The 26311-nt window shown below is 18.5% G+C and overlaps 3 protein-coding genes across 7 annotated transcripts in view; 2 read left to right on the forward strand and 1 right to left on the reverse strand.

The window, feature by feature from the left end:
- The window catches only part of LOC122720326 (glutathione S-transferase-like), a 32000-nt gene extending 25250 nt beyond the window's left edge, over nucleotides 1-6750 (forward strand). For all 4 annotated transcript variants that reach the window (XM_043946946.1, XM_043946949.1, XM_043946950.1 and 1 more), the window contains exons 3-5: nucleotides 376-543; nucleotides 5204-5346; nucleotides 6372-6750. In XM_043946946.1, coding sequence (XP_043802881.1) covers nucleotides 376-543; nucleotides 5204-5346; nucleotides 6372-6539 — 479 coding nt within the window. In that variant the 3' untranslated portion in view covers nucleotides 6540-6750. The remainder of the gene's footprint in view (nucleotides 1-375; nucleotides 544-5203; nucleotides 5347-6371) is intronic.
- A 1712-nt stretch (nucleotides 6751-8462) lies between these two features.
- Nucleotides 8463-18487, forward strand: LOC122720321. The gene is made up of 9 exons (XM_043946943.1): nucleotides 8463-8550; nucleotides 9501-9637; nucleotides 10032-10199; nucleotides 10319-10623; nucleotides 13484-13525; nucleotides 15471-15606; nucleotides 15853-16020; nucleotides 16192-16331; nucleotides 16907-18487. The coding sequence occupies exons 2-9, from the start codon at nucleotides 9505-9507 to the stop codon at nucleotides 17078-17080; spliced, it is 1266 nt and encodes a 421-aa protein (XP_043802878.1). The 5' UTR covers nucleotides 8463-8550; nucleotides 9501-9504; the 3' UTR covers nucleotides 17081-18487.
- Nucleotides 18488-18798: 311 nt separating this feature from the next.
- LOC122720330 (pyrokinin-1 receptor-like) overlaps nucleotides 18799-26311 on the reverse strand; it is a 48000-nt gene continuing 40487 nt past the window's right edge. Inside the window, exons 4-6 of one of the 2 annotated variants that reach the window (XM_043946957.1) lie at nucleotides 23435-23652; nucleotides 22260-22596; nucleotides 18799-19202 (exon numbers count right to left, since the gene is read on the reverse strand). In XM_043946957.1, the coding sequence (XP_043802892.1) occupies nucleotides 18955-19202; nucleotides 22260-22596; nucleotides 23435-23652 (803 nt within the window). In that variant the 3' untranslated portion in view covers nucleotides 18799-18954. Of the gene's footprint in view, nucleotides 19203-22181; nucleotides 22597-23434; nucleotides 23653-26311 lie in introns of both variants that reach the window. The other variant, XM_043946956.1, reaches the window with a different exon arrangement.

The raw sequence follows: 26311 nt of genomic DNA on the forward strand, positions 1-26311 counted from the left end.
ATAAAATATTATATTTCTGTATTTTAGAAGTAAACAGCAAAGAGCCATCTTACAAACGTAAAAAAATGAAATAAAATTTTTACAATCAAATGATACAAAAGAATCATAATTAGAAATTTCCTAAACCATCCAAGTCATACTTTTAATATTCACCAAAAAATCATAAAAAAAAAAAAAAGAAAAGAAAAGAAAAAAAAAGTACAAAAATAATATTTCGCGTCTCGTTACTAGGCTGTATTGATTAAAACCGAGGCAATGATTTTTTACCCTTTCTATTCAGAAGAACACAACACCTTCGAAAGTCGATGTTGCAATTGTTTTCCAACGTTTTTCGATATATACACAGCGTTCATACGAATCCGTATTTATTCTTAGCAATGCCTTATGGAATGCTGCCAGTGCTGGAGATAGACGGGAAACCGATAGCACAGAGTAACGCGGTAGCAAGATACTTGGCGAGGAAGCACAATCTAACCGGTAGGAACGAATGGGAGGCAATGATGTGCGATGTACTCGTCGATACTCTTGGAGATTTAAAGCAATGTAAGCAATGGGTGACAAGATGACTTTATCATACGAGAGGAGATAGATTGTAGGATTCGTCGCGAATAATGGAGGCAGATGAGATGTGACGTTACGAAGCCACATGTGTTGCTCGATTTGAAATAATAGATTTTGTTTTGAATATTTTTAAAAGTATTTTTGAACTTTAGATATTTCAAATATTGTGATATAAAATTATATCTCAAGATAGAGATATAATATATATAAAACAAAGATATATTATATGTATAGGTTGTTTTAATGAAATATGATGTTCTATGACATTAAGAAGTTATTTACTTTTGCTCAATTTAAAATAATTGACTTTATTTTGAAGATTAATATTTGAATTTGTATAAGATGTTTTAAGAATACAAGAATGTATATGTATAAATTATTAATATGTACATGCATATATATATATTTGACATTATAGAATATCAAAAAGACAAGATAAACATAAAAGTTAATATAAAATGAATGTGAATTGATGTTTTTTTATTAAGTTATAAAGCATTTTAAATTTGCATTAAATGAGACAGACTTGTCATATTGTCATCTCGCTTTATCTCCGCTTTCATTTAATGAAAATAAACTAAAATGTTTTAGTCTTTAAAATTACAAATATATTAACATTCTATAAAAGATAATGCAAAAAAAAAATTAAGAAAGAAGAATAAAATTTAAAATTTCATTTTTGAGTAAATCGGATTTAAAAACTTTCAAATAAATTTAATTTAATAAATAAATTTACTTAATGTCTGGATGATAGTAAATCATCATTCAAAAATTATCCTATAAATATGTAAAGAAATTGTATAATAAAATATTATAATTTTGTTATTTTAGAGAAAATTTTGTTATTTTTCCTAGAAAATCGATATTAAAAATATACAATCAAAATTAAATTCGATATTTTCGAAATTTGTTTTTGAATTGTTCTATTCACTTATTTTTACATATAGAAAATTCTGGATCTCTGTTAATAATTTATTGATATTTCATTAGAATTATATTAAATATATTAATAACATTAATTATATTACAGTAAGTAATATAGTAATAGTAATATAATATAATAAATTTTACGAAAAATTTTTATACTCATTTTCTTGATAATGAAATCTCATACAAAATTTTTTTTTAAATTTCTTTTTTTGATTCATTTTTATATATAAAATCATCTTCTGTTATTATATTATTTGTCCTAGAAAGCAAATCCTAAAAATATATTATTTGATATGAATTTTAAAAATTTAGAATATATATATATATATAATTAAATATTCAAAATTCAACATATAATTAAATATTAAATATTCAAAATATTGTTTAAAGTTTTTCTAAAATTATATTTTTTTAATATCTACTATTATTAATAAATTCTTCAATCGACTTCATTCAATATAAATTCAAGAATAAATATAATAAATAAATAAATTCTCATTCTATCTATCGTTGTATCTATCGTGTAATTTTTTTCTTATATCATATTTCTTTTTTCCTTTCTTTTTTTTAATAACAACTCCATTTTTAAACATTTATCATTTTCATAAAATCGTTTCCTGTTAAATTTAAAGTTTAGCTAATATAACAAATATATTCTATAAAAAATTTTATACAAAATGTTAAAAGTATTAGAAAAACATAAAAAGAAATTTCAATTTAGTATCAATTAAATGAATATAAAATTTTTATAGAAATTCCACAAAAAATCAAATAATTTTACTTGAAATATATAGTTGAAATATAAAAGATTTTTTTATAGTAATTTTAAAAAACTTTTAAAAAATTTATCATTGATGAAATTAATTTCTATATTATATGTATCTGTTTTGCTTCTTAAAATAAATATAGATAATCTTATCTGAATTGATTTTTAATCATAAAATTACATCAATTTTTTAAATGTTGAAGAAAAGATAATAGAATGAAATATTGCATGAATATATGAAATTTTTTGAAATTTTAATGAATTGAAAAAATTAATAAAATAGATGTATAGAAAAAGTTTTAGTATGAAAATGATTGAAAATATAAAATAAAAAATTAGAAAAAATAAGTATATGGATTTAAGCTTTTAAATTTTAAGCAAGGATTTTCAATAATTAAATTTAATAATTTCTAAATTCTATAATATTAGTTTTAAAACATTTCATGTTTTAAAATTTTTTATGCACAATATGATTTTATTTGTTTCACTTTTTCTAAATTTCTTTTTATTTTCTTTTATCTCATTCTATTATTTTCTATTAAAATAAAAATCATATCTTGTTAAGTTTTTTGTGAAAAATATTATTATATGTACATTATAATGAGTAATAGACTGCAAATTTTATGCAGTTGAAACAAATTCAAATATTCAATTAATATGTAACATGTCATATTATTCAAAATATATATTAAACTTTGTAATATTTGCAAAGTTTTAAGTTTATTATTTTGATTTATATATTATTTAGATTTCAAATAGGTTTTCTATTTGAAATTATAATATTATATAAAAAAATAATATATAATATTATATAAAAAAATAAAAAAAATTTTATTACTTTTTGATAAATTGCTATTATTTTTTATTTTAAAAAAATTAAATTTAAAAAAAAATGTTTTTAAAAAATTGAATTGAAAAAAGTATCATTCATATAATATATTGTTTTAATATCATATTGGACTGTTTCTATAGATAAACTATTAATAGATAATAGATAAACTATTCAGAATTTCTTTGACTTTGAATTTCATATAATTAGTTTATAGCAGAAGTTTTATTTAGAATATATTTATAATTATTAATATAATTATTGTTTATAATTGTTAATAATTTATTTATAATTATTCTATTATCCTACAAATAAAATTAATATTAAAAATATATATATAATATATTTATTTATATCATTTATAAAAAATATGCAAAATATATGTTATATGAAAAATATGTATTTGCATAAAAATCCACAATCTATTATATATTTATAACAATGTGTTAATTGAAACTATAAGAACTAATGTATTTTTCATTATTTCTTCTTTTAAAGTATCTTTCATTTAAACAATCATCATAAGATATTTATATGATATCACATTTATCTATTTTTAGAAATTAAAAGTAGCAAATTCATATCGTCATAAGATTTTTTGCTAAGATTTCAATCATGATAATAATTTTATCGACATTAATTTCATAATGACTTTCAAATTTTTTTTTCGTACAAACTTTTAAAAATCACTTAATTCATTATTATAATTTTTATGTAAATATTTTATTTTTAGAGTAAATTTTTAATGTTTTTTATTCTTCATCGAAATCAATATATAATTTAATATTATTATCCGCAGAAAAAACGAAAAAAATGATGTTATTCAATGATCAAACAAAGGAAAATATTAGTATGTGATAACATTACTAATTTCTAATTACAATATGCGTGATTGTATAATGCATTAACTATATGCAGATCACATAAACTGAATCATTCAAAACTTATGCAATTTATTTGCATAAATGTGAATACATATGTATAATTTTATGTTTTTACACGTTCAACATAATATTGATAAAATTGAAAAATTATCATTTAAAAAAAAAGCAAAAAAAATCCAAGAAAATAGACTATCGACTCATTAAATAATAATGTAGATTGTTCTTTTAATTTTTTTTCTTTTATTTATTTATTTATTTTTTTTAATTTCAGAATTATTTATAATAAAAATCCATTCGTTGATGATAAAAATAGATACTTTTTTTTTATTCCTTTTTTTATTTTGTTTCTTGGTTCACTTTATTCTGTTGATGATTCATGATTTGATGCATCTGAATAGGATATATCGCAAATTTTTCCACACGATAATGAATGTTTTTGTTGGCCTGTTTTAAACTATGTCGATTAACATAACGATCATCAATTAGCGAATGATGTCGTAATATGATGATACGCCTACGCGATTCCTTATTTTCTTATTTTATCTTTTTTTCTCTCTTTCTTTTATATGTCATCAAATGATTACGAAATATATTAAGAAAATATAGAAAGACTGTGTAGACTTTTAGATAAGTAAAATGTTAATCATTGAGTGAAATATCAAATTAAGAAACATTTATCAAAGATGTAATTTTGTTTTTAATATTTAAGTAAATTTTGTTTTTCCATTTTTTTAATATTAATAAATTTTTTTTAATATTTTCATAATTTTGTTTTTTATAAGTCTTCTAAAATTTATTAATTATTCAAAGATTTCTTTATTCATAATCTCTTTTTTTATTTAATCCTGATAATTTTATTAAATAACTTAATAAATTATTTATTGTAAATATAGATAATAAATTATTTAATTAAAAAAAATAAACTTTTAAATGAAACTGAAGGAATTTTGTATTTTCTATTTCTCTTGATAATTGTAATCATAATAATGATTTTGAAAGATTTTTCAAATTCCTTCACAGTAATGAAACATTACTTACATTTTATGAAATATTTTATAAAATATAGAAACATGTAGAAGCAAAGTTAAAGAAAATGGCGAAAAACAGGAAATAGTAAAACGTACACGAAATCATTTTTCTTTTTTCACAATTTTGCATTTTTTCTTTTTTCCCTCTTCGTCTATATGAGAAGAGACAAATAAACGATAATAATTATTTTCATATTCGTTTCAGTTATATCTCAATATCGTACCGAGGAAGATCTCTTCAAAAAAGAGGAGAAAAAGGTGAAATTGCTGAAGGAAACAATACCATTTTATTTGAACAAGTTTGAACATATTATTAGTGAAAATGGAGGTTACACCGTTGGCACGACCGTAAGTCATTATTTAGATTTGATATTAAAATTTTTTATATTAAAATCAGTGTGTGTCAAAAAATTCCATAGGACATATTGAAAAACATATTGAAGAAAATTTGATATAAAATTTCTGAAATGTTATTGACACGAAGAAAAAAATTTTAATTCACGAATATATGTATCTTTTAAATAAATCGCTTTTAAATTATAATAATATTTATTAATATTTTAATAATCTAATAATATCTATTAATATTTTAATAATCTTATTAATATTTTAAATAATATATTTTAATAATAATATATATTTTAATATATATTTTAAATAAATCTTAATATTTGATATCTTAATATCTTAATATCTTAATAATCTTAATGTAAATTCGATTCGTGCATTATTTTTATCTTAAAACTTCAAAATTAACATCACAAATGATATCAAAGTTAATATTTTTAAAATTAATATTATGAATATAGATAACTTTTTGACTCTTACTTTCGAAATATTATTTTGTTGAATAAATATAACCATTAAATGAAGAATATCTATTATTTACTAATATCATTTCACGAGATTAATTAAAATTAAAATATTTTATTTTATATATATAATTTATAATTTCTTAATATAAATAACATTTTACAAAATGTTATTTATATTAATTCTATCTATAAAAATTAAATTAATTTATTGCCTTCTTTTAATGAAAAAACATATCTTGAAAATTATTATTAGTACAATTTAAGATAAAAAATAAGGAATTACATAATTTCATGTATAAATTTTTTCTATCAAATTATTCAAAGCAATTAAAGTCCTATCCTCACAATATAATCATTTTAATATAAAATGATATAATATAAAATTTACAATAAATCATTTTAATATAAAATATATTTACTTTATAAATTAAAAAAAATATCCAAAATAAATTATTGAATCGAAACGAATTGAAATACAAATTGAAACTTCTAAAAACTTTAAAATTAAAGAAATATTTATCTAAAATATATGTAAATTGTTTTTTAATTATTTTCCAGACGACATGGGCAGATTTTGTTTTCGCAGTAGCTCTTGAAAATTTCGAGAATATTTTTGGAACAATGGCTTTAGAAAATTATCCAGGTCTTCGTGCATTGAAAAAGAGAGTTCACGAAATACCTAGTATTGTTAGTTGGCTATCTAAACGACCACACACGGAATTTTAAAAATGTTTGAAATTACGCGAGGAAAATGGTGAATGATAACATGTCTATGTATATTTTGTGTATATGTTTCGTCAAGTATTATTGTGTTAGTCAACAAAAAATTACAAATACCTTTAACAAGTTTACTAACAAAATCGTTTATCTACACTGAAAATTTAACTAGAATTTCATAATTTTTATTTCTTTGTAAAAATTATTACATTTAAAGTAAGGTAAAAAACATAAATAATAAATGCATGTATATAATATAAAATATCTCAAGATAAAAATTATATTATATTATTTAATATTAGAACAGAAATTTGTGTTCTTTATGTATATATATATATATATATATATAAGTTGTAAATAAAGTATATAATTATATCATATTTCTTGTTCATTCAAACAACCTCTATTTTATTTATATGTTATTTCAAATTATATATTTTAAAGTCATGGAATATAGATTTTCTTATATCATATCTATCACGATAAAATTTTAATATTAAAAAGAAATATATAAAATAACTTTAAAATATCATTTACATAAAAAAAAAAAGATAAGCTGTCTTTGCTCAAAAATTAAAAACAACAATTAAAAACAACAATTAAAAACAATATATTAAAAAAAACATATTATTTTTTGTTTTGTATTATTTCTAATTTACATATCTATTACCTTGCCACTTTTTAAATAATACTTATATCGAGATATTTTTTTTATTTCTTCGTGATCTATTTACCAAAATTATCTGAGTGCAAAAATAATATCTTTTCAAAAATAAAAATTTTAAATTAATGAATGTAAATTATTTTAGTTGTATTCATACAATATAATTTATAGGCAATGAAATGAACTGAAGTGAAAAAAAAATTTTAAAATAAAAAATTGATTTTTTAATGTTGTAATATCTTTAATTAATGCAAGATTCTAATTAAATGTTATGAATTAAACATTAAAAAACAAATATGTATTGAATCGTAATTGCAAAACTTTGGAATGATGCAATGAAATAATAATCTCATATAAAAAAACGAGCAGTTTTACATTATTTTCTTCACTAATTTCTAATATTTTAATAATAATAATTTCAATATTGCAATGTAATAATTTCATTTCATTATATATATGTATATCATTTGAAAAATTTTTTATATTTTTTTGTTACATAATTATATTTATATTTTTCCGTTATATTTTTCTGTTATATTTGTAAAATATTACTTCAAATATAATACACATAATATATATTATATTCTGTATGAGTAATTTTCTAATTTTACTTATCGACAGAAGTATACTTAACCACTGCCGATAAGAGAGCGATCATGATAAGAAACATTTAACCAATGCCATATAAATATGATTATGATTGATAAAAATATTAACTTTTATATGACATTATTATTATTTTAATCATCTAAATTAATATTAAAAATGAAATATTTTATTTTATATATGTTAATAAAAATCGAATAACAAGTTTATATTGTTTTTTTGTTTCCCGATCTTCAAATTTATATATTTTTCTATTACCATATTGTTTTTTTTCTTTTTTTTACATTCGATAATTGCAAATTTCATATCATTTAATTATAATATTTAGAAATTATCATTTTATATTATTTCAAACTTCGCGCTTTACTATCTTGTATAGTTTGTCGTTTTATTTGATGGCGCTGTTCATATTTATAAATTTTTCTTTTTTAATATTTTGCTTTTATGATATTTTATTGAATATTTTATATTTTCACGAATAACAAAAAATTTCAATTTTTATTTAACAAAATTTATTAACGTTAAAGCATAATGTTTTCAATTTCAATTTAATCTTTCTGGATGTTTCTAAATGGAGTGTCATTGGACATTCATCGTAGCTCCACCAATAAGATGTTAGTGGTATGTAGGTGCGATAGGAGAGACTATATAGGTGTTTGAAGATTTGATTTCGTCATAATACTTAGCTTTCCGTTGACTGGCTCGGAAGAGTCCTGCTGTTATTTCGTTTTACGAATCTCATTAGAAATTGTAAGTAAATAGCAAATAATATAAATTAGAATGTTTTTTTAAAATGTTTATATTATATATTTTTACATATTTTTTTTTATGATTCAGAATTAAAGTCTATGTGATTACTAAAAGTTTTCAATATATTTTTGCCGGTTAAGAGATAATTAAAAATTATTGAAAAAAATAAATGTTATTAAAGTTTAATGTGTAAGTGAAATTGTATGTAGATTTTAGTATGTTTTTAAAAAATGTATCACTGAAAATATATCATTGAAAAAACAATTTTAAATGTTTTGTGATTACGAAAATTTATTTGACTAAGAATAGTACTAAATTACTATTGAGGGAGCTTGAGTATTGTAGATCTATATATATGTGTATATATATATATATATTCAAGTAATAGTAGAAAATTAGTCCATGAATATAACTGACATTTTGAAAATATCAGTTGTATGAATTCGTTGATTATAAATTTATGATTATAAGTTTGGTTATTGACATAAATGGTTAGTGATAGAATAGGCCGGTAATATTGTATTTTTATTCATTTATTTTATTCATTTTTATTCATATTATTATTCATTGTATTGATTTATTCATAAAAATATTTATAAAATATTTTGATATAAATTTTTCTATTCGAAAATTTTTTTATATCCAAATTATATTTGAATGAATAAGAATGAATAAAAATAAAAGAATAAATAAAAAATTAATATATAAAGTATAAAAATATTTTATTTATAAAAAAATTAAACTGATTTTTCTATATGTATCATAAAGATTTGAAATTATTAGTTATTATTTTATCTTTTAAGATTAAAATTTCCTATATTATATTCCTATATAATATAATCTGTCTTTTTTTATGTATATTTGTTAATTTCCTCTATTTCTTTTTTTTCTTTTTTCTATAAATGATTCTTTTATTTGACTTTTTGACTTTATATAATTTATCCTTATAGCAAAATGTCTACGTACAAATTGACTTACTTCCCAGTTAAAGGATTGGGTGAACCAATTCGTTTTCTCTTAAGCTATGCTGGAATTTCATTTGAAGATGAGCGTTTTGATAGAGATGACTGGCCAAAGATAAAGCCTAGTAAGTTTAAAATTTAAGTAAATTCATGCTTTTTTAATCATTATTTTTTGTGATTTATTAAATAATATGAAAGATGTAATACAGATTTTGTTTACTTTTTTTATTACTCTATAAGATACCTTTGACAACAATGGGCATTGTTAAGGAGACAATACCCTTTGTTCATTGATAAATTGTCAATAAACTAAAATTGCTTCTCTAAAGCAAATGATAACAGACAACTATTAGATATTTAAATATTTTATAATAATTATATAATAATATTTTAAAATAATTTAATAAAACAGAAAATGAATTTCTTGAATCAATTGATAGTTTTTAATTTTATAAATAAATTTGAAAAATTAAAATAATTATTAAATAAAATATTTCACTTCATTTATTTATTTTTTAGCTACTCCTTTTGGCCAAGTTCCTGTACTTGATGTTGATGGGAAAAAAGTAGCTCAGTCAGTAGCTATTTCTCGTTATTTGGCAAAAAAATCTGGTTTAGCAGGAAAGGATGATTGGGAAGCTTTAGAAATTGATAGTATTGTTGATACTATTCATGATGTTCGTGCAAGTAAGTATTAATAAAAAATATTTGTTCAATTAATTGAAATTAATTGAAATTCAATTACAATTTAAATTTTATATACTGTATGCTGTATGAAAATAATTACTAAATTTTTTAAATTTTAGGACTTGCTGCCTTCCACTATGAAGAAAATGAGGAAATTAAAGCTGCGAAACGCAAGATTGCTGATGAAGTAGTACCATATTATCTGGAACGTTTAGATGCTCAAGTGAAGAATAATGGTGGCTACTTTGTTGGGGGTGCTCTTTCTTGGGCTGATTTATCATTTGTTGCTTTGCTCGACTATTTAAATTTCATGAATGGATCCGATCTCATCGAGAAATATGACAATCTGAAGCAATTGAAAGAAAAAGTTCTCAATTTACCTGCTATTAAAAGTTGGCTTGATAAGCGTCCACATTCTGATTTCTAAATTTTTCATTTCTTGATTATTTTCTGTTCTATAAACATTTTAAGTTTGCGATCTAAATACTTTAAAAAAATGGATCGCTTCAATTGCTTTCATAAAAATGTTAATTCTTGTATGGAATATATAAAGATGCTTTTAACAGCTTAGTTTCAGTTATAAGCAACATTTTTGTCAGTTAATTAAAGCTTTTTTTTTTTAGATCGCATCGTTAATAAGTGGTTGATCCATTACAATAAAGAAATATATATTTGTATGCTTACAGAAATACATTATAAACTGTTTAAACCATATGCTTTTGTATTACAAATAATATAAATAATAAAGAAATTATTATACATTACGAAGTTTAATATGTAATAAAAAAATTATTGTATTTTTTTTCTTAAATTCGAAATATAAAATCCTATTTTCTTATTTTAATATCGTATTGTGTATAAAAATGTCAAATCTAAAAAAAATATTAAGAGTTGATAAAAAATATACATACAATACTTTTTTTTTAAATATAGAGAATTTTCCTTTAAAAAAGATACAATTAAACTTGAATGTTATCTATTTAAATATAAATTAATTTATATAATTAATTCGTATAAAAACAAATTTTTTATCAAAACAATTATTGTTTTTTAAATATCATTTGAATTGAGTACAGACTTAATCTCATAGGAGAACTTATTTATAACAAATAAAATAGAATCATATTTAAAATAATTTGTTAGACTTATTGTTAGCTACAAATTACAAAAAAAAAAAATTAGTTCTGATTCTTAGAACATTATTTGCACATTGAAAAAAGATAGATTTTCTAATTCATTCTATTTATCTTAATAGAAAAGTTAAGTTCTTTTCATATTCTTGCTATATGTAGAGATATTTGAAAGTCACGATATAGATATAGATATAGATATAGATAAAAATGAATCGTAAATGTAAAATAAAATCTTTTTTTATATTTTCAAGAAAATTAAATCTAAAAATTCGTATGCATATTTTTAAATACAATTTGCGCATAATCAATCTCGTTTTTGTTTTTTTTATTTATGTCTATAACATTTTATTTTTTTTAAATTTTATGGATCAAATATTATATATATAACAATATATATTTAATATATTTAATATATTTAATATATATAACAAAAGTCACTAATCTAAATTATAAATCGATCGAATTTCTTAATTTTCCCTAAATCTTTATTAAAGAATAATAATAATAATTTCAATTTTATTTTGGTAAATTTAATTAATTAATAATTCTTTATATTGATATCTACAACAAAAATCAAAACAATTATCCACACAATTTTCAATGAAAAAACTAAGCATAATTGATATTGGAAATATCAAATTTTAATATTTGAATTTTATTTTATCAAACTCAAGATTCGTACACAGAAAAAAAATGAAATTTATGAATTTAATAATTATAAATTAATGATTAATAATTGAAAAATATAATTAAATAATTAAAAATAATTAAAATTAGAATATCAAATTCAAATGAATTAATTCGAAAAATTTTTACAATTTATTTCTTTATAAATGATTTTTTTCATAAATATTATTATCATAAAAATTTGAAAATATTTTATTATTTTGTACTTTCTTCTAAAAATAGAGATTATTTTTTCATTATTTATAGCACATTTTATTCAATTGTTTTTAGAAATTAAAAAAATTAATAATTTTTTATTTTTTTAAATATGTCTTTTCATGTTTCTTACAAAATCTCAATCTTGTAATGATTCGTTAGTGCATCGAATAATTCTTGAATTATTTAAGTTTCAACACTGATTTACAAAATTGTACAATTGATATTGAATAATATTTTTGCGATATTTGTTATTATAATATTTGCTTAGAGTTGACTTATTTTGATTCATATTGATATATAAAGTATAAAAGTTTAAGTACATAATACTTAATATATATGTATAGATAACTTCAAATATTATAACAAAATGATAAAGTCAAAATTGGATATTGTTATTAAGGAAATGATTGCTCAAAATTTTTTATTGGCTTATTGATTTAACTTATATCAGAATATTTTATAACTTTTTAAAAAAATTTATATAAATTTCACAAGTTTTATTTATTATAAATATATTTTATAATTATTATAAAATAAAATAATTTTTTAAAAATATTTATTTTTTTTTAATTTTTACTATGTCATAATGTAATGTAATATCATGAATTTCTATTTTTATATCCTATCAAATCATGACTTGCAGAATCTTATAAAATATTCATCATCATAAACAATTTAACATGATTAAATTAGCTTATAAAGCATCAAATTTTTATAAATTTTATTATTTATTATCCAATTTTACATAAAGGAATAATTTTTAATTTTCCATTAAAAAATATATTTTCGATTTGTAATATAATATCAACTATTTTAACATAACATAATTTCTTTTAAAATAGTAGTTAAATTATATTTTACTTTGTCTAAATTTTATAGCAGAGGAGAAATAATATATCGAGAAATAAAATATTTATTTTTTTAAAACAATGATTGACTTTATAGACTATTAAATAATATAATTATAATAAATATTACTAATCATATCACAAATCAATTCAATATCCCAAAAAGATCTTTTAGTTCATAGAATTTTTTTATAATACTCGTTACGAAGTAATTTATTTATTAATAAAATTACTACAAAGGATATTATTCTATTAAAGAATTCTACTAGTTGATTCTAGCATATATACTGTTGTGGTTTGTCACTTCAATATGAATGAGTTTAGTGGGGGAATCAGATACTCGATTAGTGCAAAAGCTATAGGCAAGTCTAGATATATAAAACATCGTTAGTAATATAAAAGCAGTAGTCTGTGAAAGACTGTCTTGTTTGTTACATCAATACGTTCCACGCATATCTTCGTAAGTTCATTAAAATTCTATTATTTAAAAAAAAATTATTTTTTATTATTAATAAGAAATAAAATTAAATAAAATTAAATAAAATTTTGTGTAATTATTTTTGTAATCTTTTTGGAAATTTTTATAATTTTTTCTAGTGCGTTGATAGTTTACAATATAAATTTTTGTAAATTCATTAAAATTTTATTAAATTTCTATTTTATTATTTTTCACTTAATAAAATTTTCTTTAAATTTTAATATATTGCTTAAAACTTTTACTTCAATATTTTCTTAAAATCTTTATTTTATAATGTTTTTTTTTAATTTTTCAGATTTTTACAATTCTTTTTATAATTTTAAAAATAGCAAAATAATATTTGTTAAAATAAAATATGCAAAAATGTTTTAATTATTTCACTTTATAACATTTATGATAAAAAAATATTAACTAATATATATATTCTTATTTGATTTTCATTTCATTTTATTATAATATATTGTAACAATATTATATAACAATGGTATCAGTGTAATAAGGTGAATCTTTTTATCAAAATAGTTACTATCTATTATCTATATGATTAACAGAGTCAATATTAGAACCTTGGTATTAATCATCTTTAATGCGAAATATGAAATTCTACGTAACAACTGAATTGAAAATTACCGCTGAAGCTAACAAGTTTCGTTTGGAACATTCTTGAATGTTGTTCTGATATTAAGCATACGAATAGTTAATTAAACAGTTGGTTTCTATTAGTAATAGGTAATTGATAATATTTGGCATTAACTTATTTGCATAACCTTGAACATGAGCTTTATTCGATTTTACTGTTTTCTTCTTTTTTTCTGAAATTTAATTTGAATTTTCAATTTTTAAATTTTCTAATTATTAAATTTTTGAGTATTTGAATTTATATATTTTCGAATATTTAAATCTACAAACTTACCGATCTTTAAATTAACAAATTTTCGAATTTTTAATTTATTTAAGTTCTGAATTTTTAATTTTGAATTTTTTAATCTATTTTTAAATTTTTAGCTTTATTTTTTAATTTACAATTTTAGCTTTATAAGTTTCCAAATTTTCAAATTATATTATTTATATTATTATATAAATTTTCAATTTATGCAATTTTTAAGCTTTTCAAACTTCAAATTTTTAAATCTATAGATTTTTTATATTTTTTAATTAAATTTTTTCAAATTTTCATATTTTTAAATATTCGAAAATATTTTTACAATCAATAATTTATTAATTCATTAGATTCTTTAAATTAATGAAAATTGCATAGTATATGATCGAATTCTAAAAATAATTGCATAATCAAAGTGTAAATAAAATTAAGAATTTTTACAAAATCTATACTACTAAATTATCATACTACTTTTTCTATTTCTATTTATTCTTCTATTTATTTTTTTATTACGTATTTATTATGTATATACGTATATTAATAATATATAACTAGTGTTATTTTGTCATATTGCGCAATTTATAATAACTTGATTTATTTTATGCGAAATATTATCATAAAAATAAGAAGCATATAATAATACTGTAACTCATTATATTATGATAATGATATTATTAAGATAAAATTGTTTAATTCTCTGAAATTTGTATTGTATTATATTAATTAGTAATTCCATATTCAACAATATTATTAATTTATTAATTATCAATAATTTTCTAAAATTGATTTCTATTATAATATATCACAACTATCAATAAATATATCAATAAATTTCATCAATGAAATTATTTTATAAATATTTCTAATTTTTTAAAATTATGTATAAATTATGTATAAATTTAAAGGTAAAAAAAAAAAGAAAATAGCAATAGGAAATTTATAATAGAATAGAATATTAATATATATAATATATTTATATTTATACATACTATATTTAATTTATATTTATATTTATATACAATGTACAATATATTTCTTTAATTACAGAAAATGTCCACGTATAAATTGATTTATTTCAATATTCCTGGTCTTGCCGAACCAATTAGATTCCTTCTTCATCAAAGTGGAATTAAATTTGAAGATAAAAGAATTGATACCGAAGAATGGCCCAAGATTAAATCTGGTAAACTGACATTTAATTTATATAAAAAATAAATTAACAATAAATAACTTTTTTTATGATTTAATTTTTTTAATTTCAAGTTATATACTATAATTTTAAGTTGTATATTATTTTATATAATGTATACGATTTTATATAATAATTCATTAATTAATTTCAATTTGTATAATTTCTAATAGCGTATACATTATTATATTTTATATAATAATCTATTATTACTTTATTAATTATTATAAATTTTTTTAGAAATGCCACTTGGACAAGTACCTATTTTGGAAATCGATGGTAAAGTTTATTATCAATCGAAGGCTATTTCTCGCTTGATCGCTAAGAGAAATAATTTTTACGGTTCCAATGATGAAGAAGCTTTCCTTGTTGATGCTACCGTTGAGACTATAGACGATTTAAGACAACGTAAGATCTTCATTTATTTTAAAAATAAAAAGAAAAATAAAGAATTTCAGATGAAAGTTTAATAGAAAAATTATTTTTTAATCTATTAATTTGTTAGTAAATCCCAAGAAAATTAAAAATAAACTATATCGATAATATGTAATATTATATAACCATTATGATAATTTGTAGCAATTACTCAACATTATTGGGAAAAGGATCTTGCGTTCAAGGCAAAATTGAAAACCAATGTTGATACCAAAGTTCCCTTGCTTCTCAACAAATTGGAAGAACAAGTAAAGAAGAATAAAGGGTACTTTGTTAATGGAAAGGTAATTTTTTTTATTTATACAATTTATAAATTATATATAATTAATATATTATATATAAAATTAATCCAAGGTAAAAATCTAAAAAATGAAATTAAATATGATTAATAAATTAAATAATTTTAAATTTTATATATAATACTTATAATTAATAATATATTGTAAAATAATTGTAAATTAAATTGTTAAATGAAGTTATGTAATTAAACAAAATTTCAATAACAATGTAAATATATGAGAATCTAAAGAAAATGAAACAAATAGAACAATTTTCAATTTGATAAAATTACGAGTAAAATTATAAATTTGAATAAAAAAATATATGTTTTTATGTATGTTTCCATACATTAAAATATACAATATTTAAATATTATATTATATATTTAATTAATACAATTTTTTAAATGAATAATACGGTTTCCTATATTTATTTTTGTGCTTGATCTTGAAAAAAAGCACTTGTGTCATTTTTCCACTGAGATTCCATTTATTTTCTGACATATGATTTGAGAATAAAGAAATAATTATTTTCTATTTTTAATAAAAATTCTCTTTTAAACTGTGAATTCTCGTTATAGTTGACATGGGCAGATCTTTTCTACACAGCAATAGAGGAATCTTTGACCGACATGCTTGGATATGATTTGAATAAGGACCATCCTGAATTGAAGAAATTGTCTGAGAAAGTAAAATCATTACCTAACATCAAAACATATTTGAAGAATCGACCCAAACCTATGGTCATACCTTAAAACGTTATAATTTTTTGCATATATTATTGCATATATTATATATATGAAAAAATTATAATTAAATTATGGTATTCTTAAGAACTCGCCAGGATTCATTGATTGATTTATTTTCTTTATAAGTTATTTGCATATATTTTACATTAAATCGCGTTTGATACAAATTTTGCTTTATATTTTCGTAAATATAGATAAAGTAAATACACAATTTTACATATACTTGTCATGTATTATGCAAGTATAAAAATAAATAAGATTTATACATATTTAAAGAATTTTTTTTAAATTCGAATTCTTGAGGTGTATGAAAAATTTTTGTGAAAAGAGTACGGAATGTAAAGATAGCAATTTATTGATTTATTGACAATAGCATTCAAAATTATTTTTAATAAATTTTTTCCAGTTTTATAATATATTATTTTTCTTTCAATTTTTTAAATTCATTGGTGAATCGTAATTCACCATATTCATTAATTCAATGGATAATCATGAATAGTACTGTTTATTATAAAAATACATAAATTATCTTTCAAAAATAAAGAATTATCATTTAAATAAAAATTATCAATATAATGATAATATTATTATTATATTTTTTTTACATTATTATCACAATTAATCACACTCACGCTGTTGCATTTGAGGTATTCGTTTATTTTGATAAATTCTAAACAATCTATTTGCAGAAAATATATAGCATCGTTTAAATAAAATGTTCTTGAAATATTCTTCCGTTAACATAACCTCAAAAATCTTCATTATCTTCGAATGAACTTCATAATGAACGAACGCATAATAATTATTCAGATCAGAATTATATATTATTCATTCATTTAAGATCTTGAAATAATTTTCCTTGAAAAAAAACATTATTTTAAGCATGTTTAATAATTTTGATTATCGATTATCTTGACAGATTGAGATAATTTATTATAGATCTACAGATATTTTATAGAATTAGAATGTTAATTACACTATATTTTTGAGATGATTTTCTTTGCCAATGATAAAATTTGATTGACTTTAGAATAATCTCAACCATTAAAAAGATATTTTCAATCTTTGATGATTTTCAAATAATTTTAATCAGTATATCGTTATCTCAATTAATTTTTAGTTAATTTTCAAATTAAATTGAAATTATTATGTATTTATAATATTATTCGAATTTTATTTGTTCTTATATCTAGATAATCGTTTCTAGTAATTTTCTTATCATAATTATTTAATTTTTTACACATACATCAAAAAGATATTAATAATTACAATAGCTTAAATAAATAATATAAAGATTTATTTCAATTAATATTGAATTTTGCTAAATATGTCTTTTTTTCTTTTTTAATGTGAACAATTTTATACAAGATGTGTAAGATAAAATAGGTCTGAATATTTCGACTATTCCTGATCCAAAAGATATTTCAGATCAAACTTGTATGATATTGAATGCTATATATTTTTTTCTATTAACAATAACTGTCAAGATGTTCAAATGATTTGTTTTAGGTGTCTTATTTTATCTTATATATTGGAAATCTTTATATTTTAATTATTTAATATTATTTATATTATTTTATTTATAGATTCCCTGTTGTTTAATAATAATATATTATAAGAAAAATAAATACATTTTTTTTTGAAAGATGAATATTTTTTCTTTGATTTGAATTTTCCAATTTTCTTTATTTTTTTTTTTATTTATTTTCTTTTTTTTTGAATATATAAATTTTTATATCTAAGATTCTTAACTTTATAAATTCTTAGTTTTTTCGAGATATTTGGTACGATTTTTAATTATATTAAAAACGATTCTTAATTATATTAAATACTTATGCTACGTTTATTCGATGAAGGAACATTTCATTTTGAAGTGAATATTAAGCGATTAAATCACAGTTTAATTCACCCATATATCGTGCCAATTCCATGCCACTGAACTCTGTTTTATCATAATCTTGTAAACTGGAATTGCTGATAGTATTTGCACTATCGATACTTGGGTGACTTTGAAATCTAGATGAGCTCATAGCTGGCGTTGTCTCCAATTTCATCAGATTACTCTTAGTTTTCTGCTGAGGTGAAAATAATTCTTTTGTTTCCAATCTCAATTTTTCGGCAAGTATTCCTATTTGAAAAAAGAATATTGATTAATTATAATTTATAAAATTATTAATTTATCATTGCAGATCAAAAATTTTCCTGTGATTGAAACTTTTATTGAAAATTGATTTTTAATGTGGAAAAATTTTTTATTTTTAATGAACTTAATTTTAAGTATAATTATAAGTGTTATTTGCTATAATATTTATTACAATATATTTCAATAAATTATATAATATATCAAATACGTGATTTTTAAAATATTATGCATGCAAGAAAAATATTAAGTAATTAGTTTTATTATATTTATTAATTATATTAATATTAATTAAAAATTCATATAAATATCAAAATATGTTGATTAATTATTATTAATATTTACATAAATAAATAATGAAATAAATATCATGAAGTACTTATTGATCTTTTCCATATATTGAAAATTTTTACATATAATTGAGATAATCATTAGTCAAATGATTATAATTTTACTTTTAAATTTTATTAATTTTTAAACTTGTATTGCTTATAAATATTTATAACTATGTAACTATTTAATGCTTCTATAAGCAATTTACGATCCATTTCAAGGACTTTTTAAAAAACATCATTTTTAAAAAATCATCATCAAATCATCTTCTCCACCCAACAAATAAATTTTTCTCTATGTAAATTATTAAAATAATAAGAATAGCATACAGAAAGTGCTATTTATATGTACTATATATATACTATATATACATATACTATATGTATATGTGAAAATACTTTTTTATTATAATATTTAATAATTATTTTTTAGACTTAATTTAATAATTACTAAAACTAAACAATTATTTTAATTATTATCTTAACAATATCTTAATAATAAATAAAACAATAATTAAATAATAAATTAAAAAATAAATAATTTTTATTTAACTCTTAAATAATAATAAATAAATATTTTTTTAAATATCTTTTTAAATATTTTTGGACTTTGAAAATATTTTATTAATTTTTATTAATGGAGTTAATGGAATTGTAGAGTTAACTTAATTGTAAATATTAAACAAATTAAATTAAAACATTAAAAAGAAATTAATATGATAATATATAAGATCATATCCGTATATAAATATTTGATACATTTTTAAATTTTGAGTTTGAAAAATTATTATTATTAAAATTATGTAAATTGATATTCTATTTTTAAATTTCTTCTACTAAAAATAAATAAATAATAAATTTCTGTTATATTTCTTTCCATAATAATTTTATTATCAAATATAAATATTATATATTACATATTATATATTATAATTATTAACATTAGAATGTATATTTAAAAAAAAAATATAAGAAGAAATAATTTAAAATTTACAAATTTTTTTGATCTTTAGGAACGTTTTAAATTTTTCAAATTTTTAAAATGTTAACAAATTATATAATTATAATTTAAAATTATACAAAAATTATACAAAAAAAACTTATAATAGTTCAGGAAAATATTTAAATTCTCAATATAAATAAAAATATTAATAATATGAGTTAATATTAATATGTTAAAAATAAAAATGTTGTTAGATTTAATTTCTGAATTTATTATTATAATATTATTAATATTTTTAAATTATACAACAAAAAAAAACTAAACAAATATCGAAATTATTTTGAACTAATTGATCATTTTGAAAAAAAATGAATCTTTAAAGTTTTAATGTTTTTCTAAAATATGAATTTATAATTAAAATTTTAAATATATATAAAATTCAAATTTTAGCATTCTATTCTATTATAAAAAATATTTTCAAAAATTAAATTGTATTAAAAACATGAAAGTTCAGAATTTTATCTTCCCGAAAAAGATTTTCCGCTAAAAAAAATTTTTTCATATATATATTTCATATATATATATATATATATATATATTTCATATATATTTCATATATATATATTGTACTCTACATATATGAACGTTTTTAAAGTTAGAATTCGCGGACTAAATAAATTTTATATAAAATAATATTTGATTATTATCGCATATACTATCGTATATCGTAAATATACTATCGTATATTTTCATACACTTATTTTAGTTTTTAAATTCTGCTTCTATAATCCTTTTAATTATAAATTTAATTATAAATATTTTCTTTTAATAATGGAATTTCATGAGATGAAATTTTTATATTTAAATTGAGTATATATATTTGAGTATATTATAAGTAGTATAGAGTATATAGAGTATATATATAGAGTATAAGAGTATAAGAGTATAAGAGATATTATAATTGAGTATATAGATAATATAAAAAAAATTAAATGAACATATTAAAATTAATTCCGATAATTATTTATTTATTAATTATTTATATAAAAATCATTGTCATTATAAAGTCATTAATTATTTATATAAAAATCAATATATTAATTATTTATATAAAAATCATTCTCCAATTTTAATGACTTTTTAATATATTAAAATCTTTACTAAAAATTGTTTTTGTTTCATTAAAATGTTATTAACAAAAATGTTCGAAACAATTTAAATTAAGTTAAATCAAATTAATTTTAATTTTTTACTATAAATAATTGATGGCCTCATAACAATCAGATTAAGAAAACTAGCTCAAACTCAATGGAAAAATTAAATATTGATATAATATGTATTAAATCGGTTTAAATGAATTTTTATTTGAAATAAAATTAAACTTAGAATTAATTGATATCAAGATTTAAAATTTTTTGTTTATTTTTAATTGAATTAATTAATTTTTAATTGAATAATTTAATTGATTTCATGATTTACATTGGATTAGGATTAATAAACAATAATTTAACCTAATCTAACTTTATTTGAATTATTTTTGTTAATAAATAATCGAAGAAAATTTTCACAACAGTATTAAGATTGGCAATTAATAACGATTAATTTACAAAATACCTTTTGTAAATATATACTTTTAATTCCATCCATAAAATTAACAAATTTAAAAAATAAAATAAAAATTCATTCACTTGCCAAGCGTAAGAGTCCTTGAAGGTTTCTGAATGTTTAATAGACACTCGTTCGTATAAGTGGGAACCATATTGTTGTTACCCTCATTAACAGTCGTCATCAAAATGAATTGATTGGAATTCGATCCTCTCGACACGCTTCTTTTGTATTCTCGATTATTGATATTGTTCATCGTCGAATCAGGCAATTTTCGCTCATTGTTCAGTTCGGTTAATCCGTTATACTCAGTTATGTTCGATATTCGTATGATGTTTGTCAACTTTTGATTATCATCACTGACGGATATTGACGGTAAATTTTGACGATCATCTGTTTGTCTAAATGTGGATCTCGGGTAACGTGATAAACTACTGTAGATAGGCCGTCGTGACTCTGATTTTTGAGATGACCATTTTACACAGCAATTCGGCAGCATTGACTGAAAGTTAATTTTAATTTATTTAATACACTTTGTTGGATTCGAGTTTTTTTTTATTTTTTGTTTTAAAATTAAAATATTATTTGAAAGTTTTTTCAGACTTTTTCTAACTTATTTTGAAGAATATTTTCAAATCATGTATTATCCACTTGAGAATTACTTTTATTTTCAAATAAGCGATAGAATTATTTAAGTATATATAATTTTTAAAAGCTATAAGAAATTCTCAAATGAAAACATAAAAGAAATGGAAACATAATTTAATAAGAATTTATTTTAAAATATTGCTGAAATATTTAAATATATTAAATTTATATTGATTCTAAAATTAATATTTGTAAATTTCATTTAATTGCAATTATGTATATCATTTTGTTATTGTAATATTTTAAAAGAGTATTAAATTTAAATTATTACTAATAATTATATATATATAATTATAAAAAAAATATGAATAATATAATAAATTAATAATTAATTTTAATTTTAATATAAAAAAATTATGAATTTAATTTTGATTTCTATACATTTCTATAAAAAAAGAATATATAAAAAATTAAAATTTATTAGATATTATTGCAAAAAGTTAATTAGCTAATAGGAAGATTTAAATTTTAAACCTTCGATAAAAAATTTTCAATAATAAATTTAAATAAATTTTTCAATATTTAATTATATTATCATTATAGAAATATAAATTTAATTTCGATTAGAAATTTGTATGCAATAAATATATAACGATAAATTTATTATTCGTTATTCTTAAAAAGAAATTCATGATCAAAACAGAAATCGTTAACATTAATCTTCGATTAGAAATTCTCAAATGATAACTTACCTTGAAAGCCTCTCTAAATTTGTTGGACATGATGTTATACAGCAATGGATTCACTGTCGTAGAAAGATAATAAAACACTCCCGACATATACGTGAGGATGGTATAGATTATTACTAATGCATCTTCCGGTTTATCCTTACTGTTCTGCGCGTAGACAGCTAATAGTCTTTGGGCATGGAATGGCGCCCAACAGATAAAAAACGCTACCACCACTGCAACTGAAACACGATCAAATCGTTTTCAGTTATAATAATAATTTTTAATACATTTCATGCATTTTAATAGATCTATCAGAATGTATCACTATTGAATTTTTAGAGAAAAATTTAGATATTAATTTATTCCATAAATCTAAAAATTAAATTAAATCAAAAATCAAATTAGTACAAGTTAGTATTATATAGATAATTTTTTTGAAAATTTATTAAAATGAGTATTTTTACTATTAATATTTGTATTAATTTCAAATTAATAAAAAAATTAACAGAAAATTCAACATAATTATAACTAAAAAAATTATTTCAAATTTTTATGTATATGGAATAAATTTTCATGAAATGTATTTCAATATATTTATAAAATAGTAAATCAATGAATTTGCAAAAGTGACATTGATAAATTATATGTAATTTAACGAAGTAAATTATATGTAAGATAAATATATGTAAGGTAACGAAGTAAATTCTTTTAAACTATATTGTAACCATTTACTTTCATTTTTGATCTTAATGTTTAAACATTATTTTACTATGATAAAAGAATAAATTCTTATATTTCTTTTAATTAAAGTTGACATATTTTTCTTAATAAAGAAAAGAGAAAAAAATTTCATTATTAATTATGATAATTATATTATTAATAATAACTTAAAAATATATAAAATATAAAAAATAATATAAAATAATGAATAAATAAAATTATAAAAAGAAATAAATAAAATAATTAATTATTTTAAAATTTTATTATTCTATTATCTAGGAAATTTAGAAGATTCTTATGGATTTTTAATTTTTATTTTACATTCTAAATATTAAATAAATTTACACCAACAAAAAATTATGTTAAAATAATTATGTTGTATATATATAATTACATATATATTATTAATATAATCTTTCGAAATTATGAAAAAAAAAAAATTCATAAATGATTGAAATATTCGTTTTTGAAACAAGACATTGAAATATGAGTAACTGAATTAAAATATAAATAATTTTATAATAATAAATTTTCATATTTGAAAATTTGAGCCATCATTGCCATTAGTTAAGATATGAATTTATTGTTTAAAGAGATATTAATAAAATTTCTTATTAAGGATTTTCTTATTAATTGAAATGTGCATTTATATTTATATATATTGTAATAAATATTTATATATTTTCATATATTTAGTATAGAAATATTATAAAAATGATTAATGTTGACATTAATAAAAATCATTTATATTTTCAAAAATTTCTTATTTAAAATTTCAATTGATAAATTAATTAATTAAGGATTTAAACTATTAATGTTGATATTAATTATATATCAACACACTAATGTTTACAAAAATATCATATATATTTAAATATCATATATATTTTATACTTTTTTATAAATTTCATTTAAATAATAAATATAATAATAATATTAAATATATTTCAATATAATAATATAATAATAATTATAATAATTACATTAATAGCATTAAATATTAATAATAATATAAGTAATAATAATGTAATAATTAATAATTACATTAATAATATTAAATATAATTTTCATATATTTGTAAGAATTAACTAATCAAAATTAATGAAATTTATATACAGTATAATATTTATATTAAATTTAATTAAATTGTAAATTTATATAGTTTAAATTAAATTATATTTATGAATTTAAATTTAATTTTGAATTTAATTATGTACAATTATTTAAAAATAAATTATTTATAAAATAAAAATTATTGTTATTTTTTTTTATTTTTCATTTTAATTTCTTCATTTTAGTATAATAATTTAATAATAATAATATAATTATGCAAATTTTAAAACAAATGTATATCAAGAAAATAAAACATCTATTTATATACGGTAAAATTTTTATTTCTAGAAATAATTCTAATTCTAGAAATATTTTAATTCTAGAAATTTTCTTCTTCATTTTCTTTCTGTACAAAGCGTCTCTTGATTTCTTTTCTAATGATAGCTTTGAATTTCATGAATAATTAGCATTACTGTTCCAATATTTGCATAATCTTCTCTAAATTCTAAATTTATATTTTCAATATCTTTCACAATATATATTTTCTAAATTTACAGTAATCTTAAAATATTATATGAATATTCATTTATCAATTAATAATAACGTCTAAATATATGTTAATATATTCTCAATATATATGTAATACATTTTTTTGTATGTGTATTTGCAATTGATAATAATGTAATTGATAATAATCATCAATAGACTAAAATTTAATAGATAGTATTGATATAAATTCAAAGTGAAGAAACGACATATTATTTACAGTAAATTATATTATATTTTTAGATAGAATTTATTGAGATAAAGACAGTATAATTTATGAGGGGTTATTTTGAATCAATGATCCGTGAAGCAATTTTGATATAAAAGAAATTTTACCTAAATCCGTAAAAATAAATTTAATTTTTAAATTAATTTAATTAATTTTTAAATAATTTTAAAATAATATGATTTGAAAATTCCTTAAAATATTTACTATAATCATTTTCTCATGGAATAGAAAAACGATTTCTAAATAAATCTGTGGATGTAAAGTAAAAAAAAAATTTAAAAGCAAATGCTTGGAAAGTTTGAAGTATGAATGAATTAAATTAGAGAAATCAAAATATTTCTCGAATATTA

The sequence above is a fragment of the Apis laboriosa genome, unplaced genomic scaffold (assembly GCF_014066325.1).
Source record: "Apis laboriosa isolate Shangri-la unplaced genomic scaffold, ASM1406632v1 scaffold125_cov141, whole genome shotgun sequence".
NCBI classification, from domain to species: Eukaryota; Metazoa; Arthropoda; class Insecta; order Hymenoptera; family Apidae; genus Apis; species Apis laboriosa.

Bases quoted from the DNA above. Each gene is read 5' to 3' on its own strand.
- LOC122720321 (XM_043946943.1), top strand. From the start codon at position 9,505: ATGTCTACGTACAAATTGACTTACTTCCCAGTTAAAGGATTGGGTGAA. The intron at 13,526-15,470 runs GTAAGTTCATTA...CTTTAATTACAG, and splicing joins TACGTTCCACGCATATCTTC to AAAATGTCCACGTATAAATT. The intron at 16,021-16,191 runs GTAAGATCTTCA...GATAATTTGTAG, and splicing joins TATAGACGATTTAAGACAAC to CAATTACTCAACATTATTGG.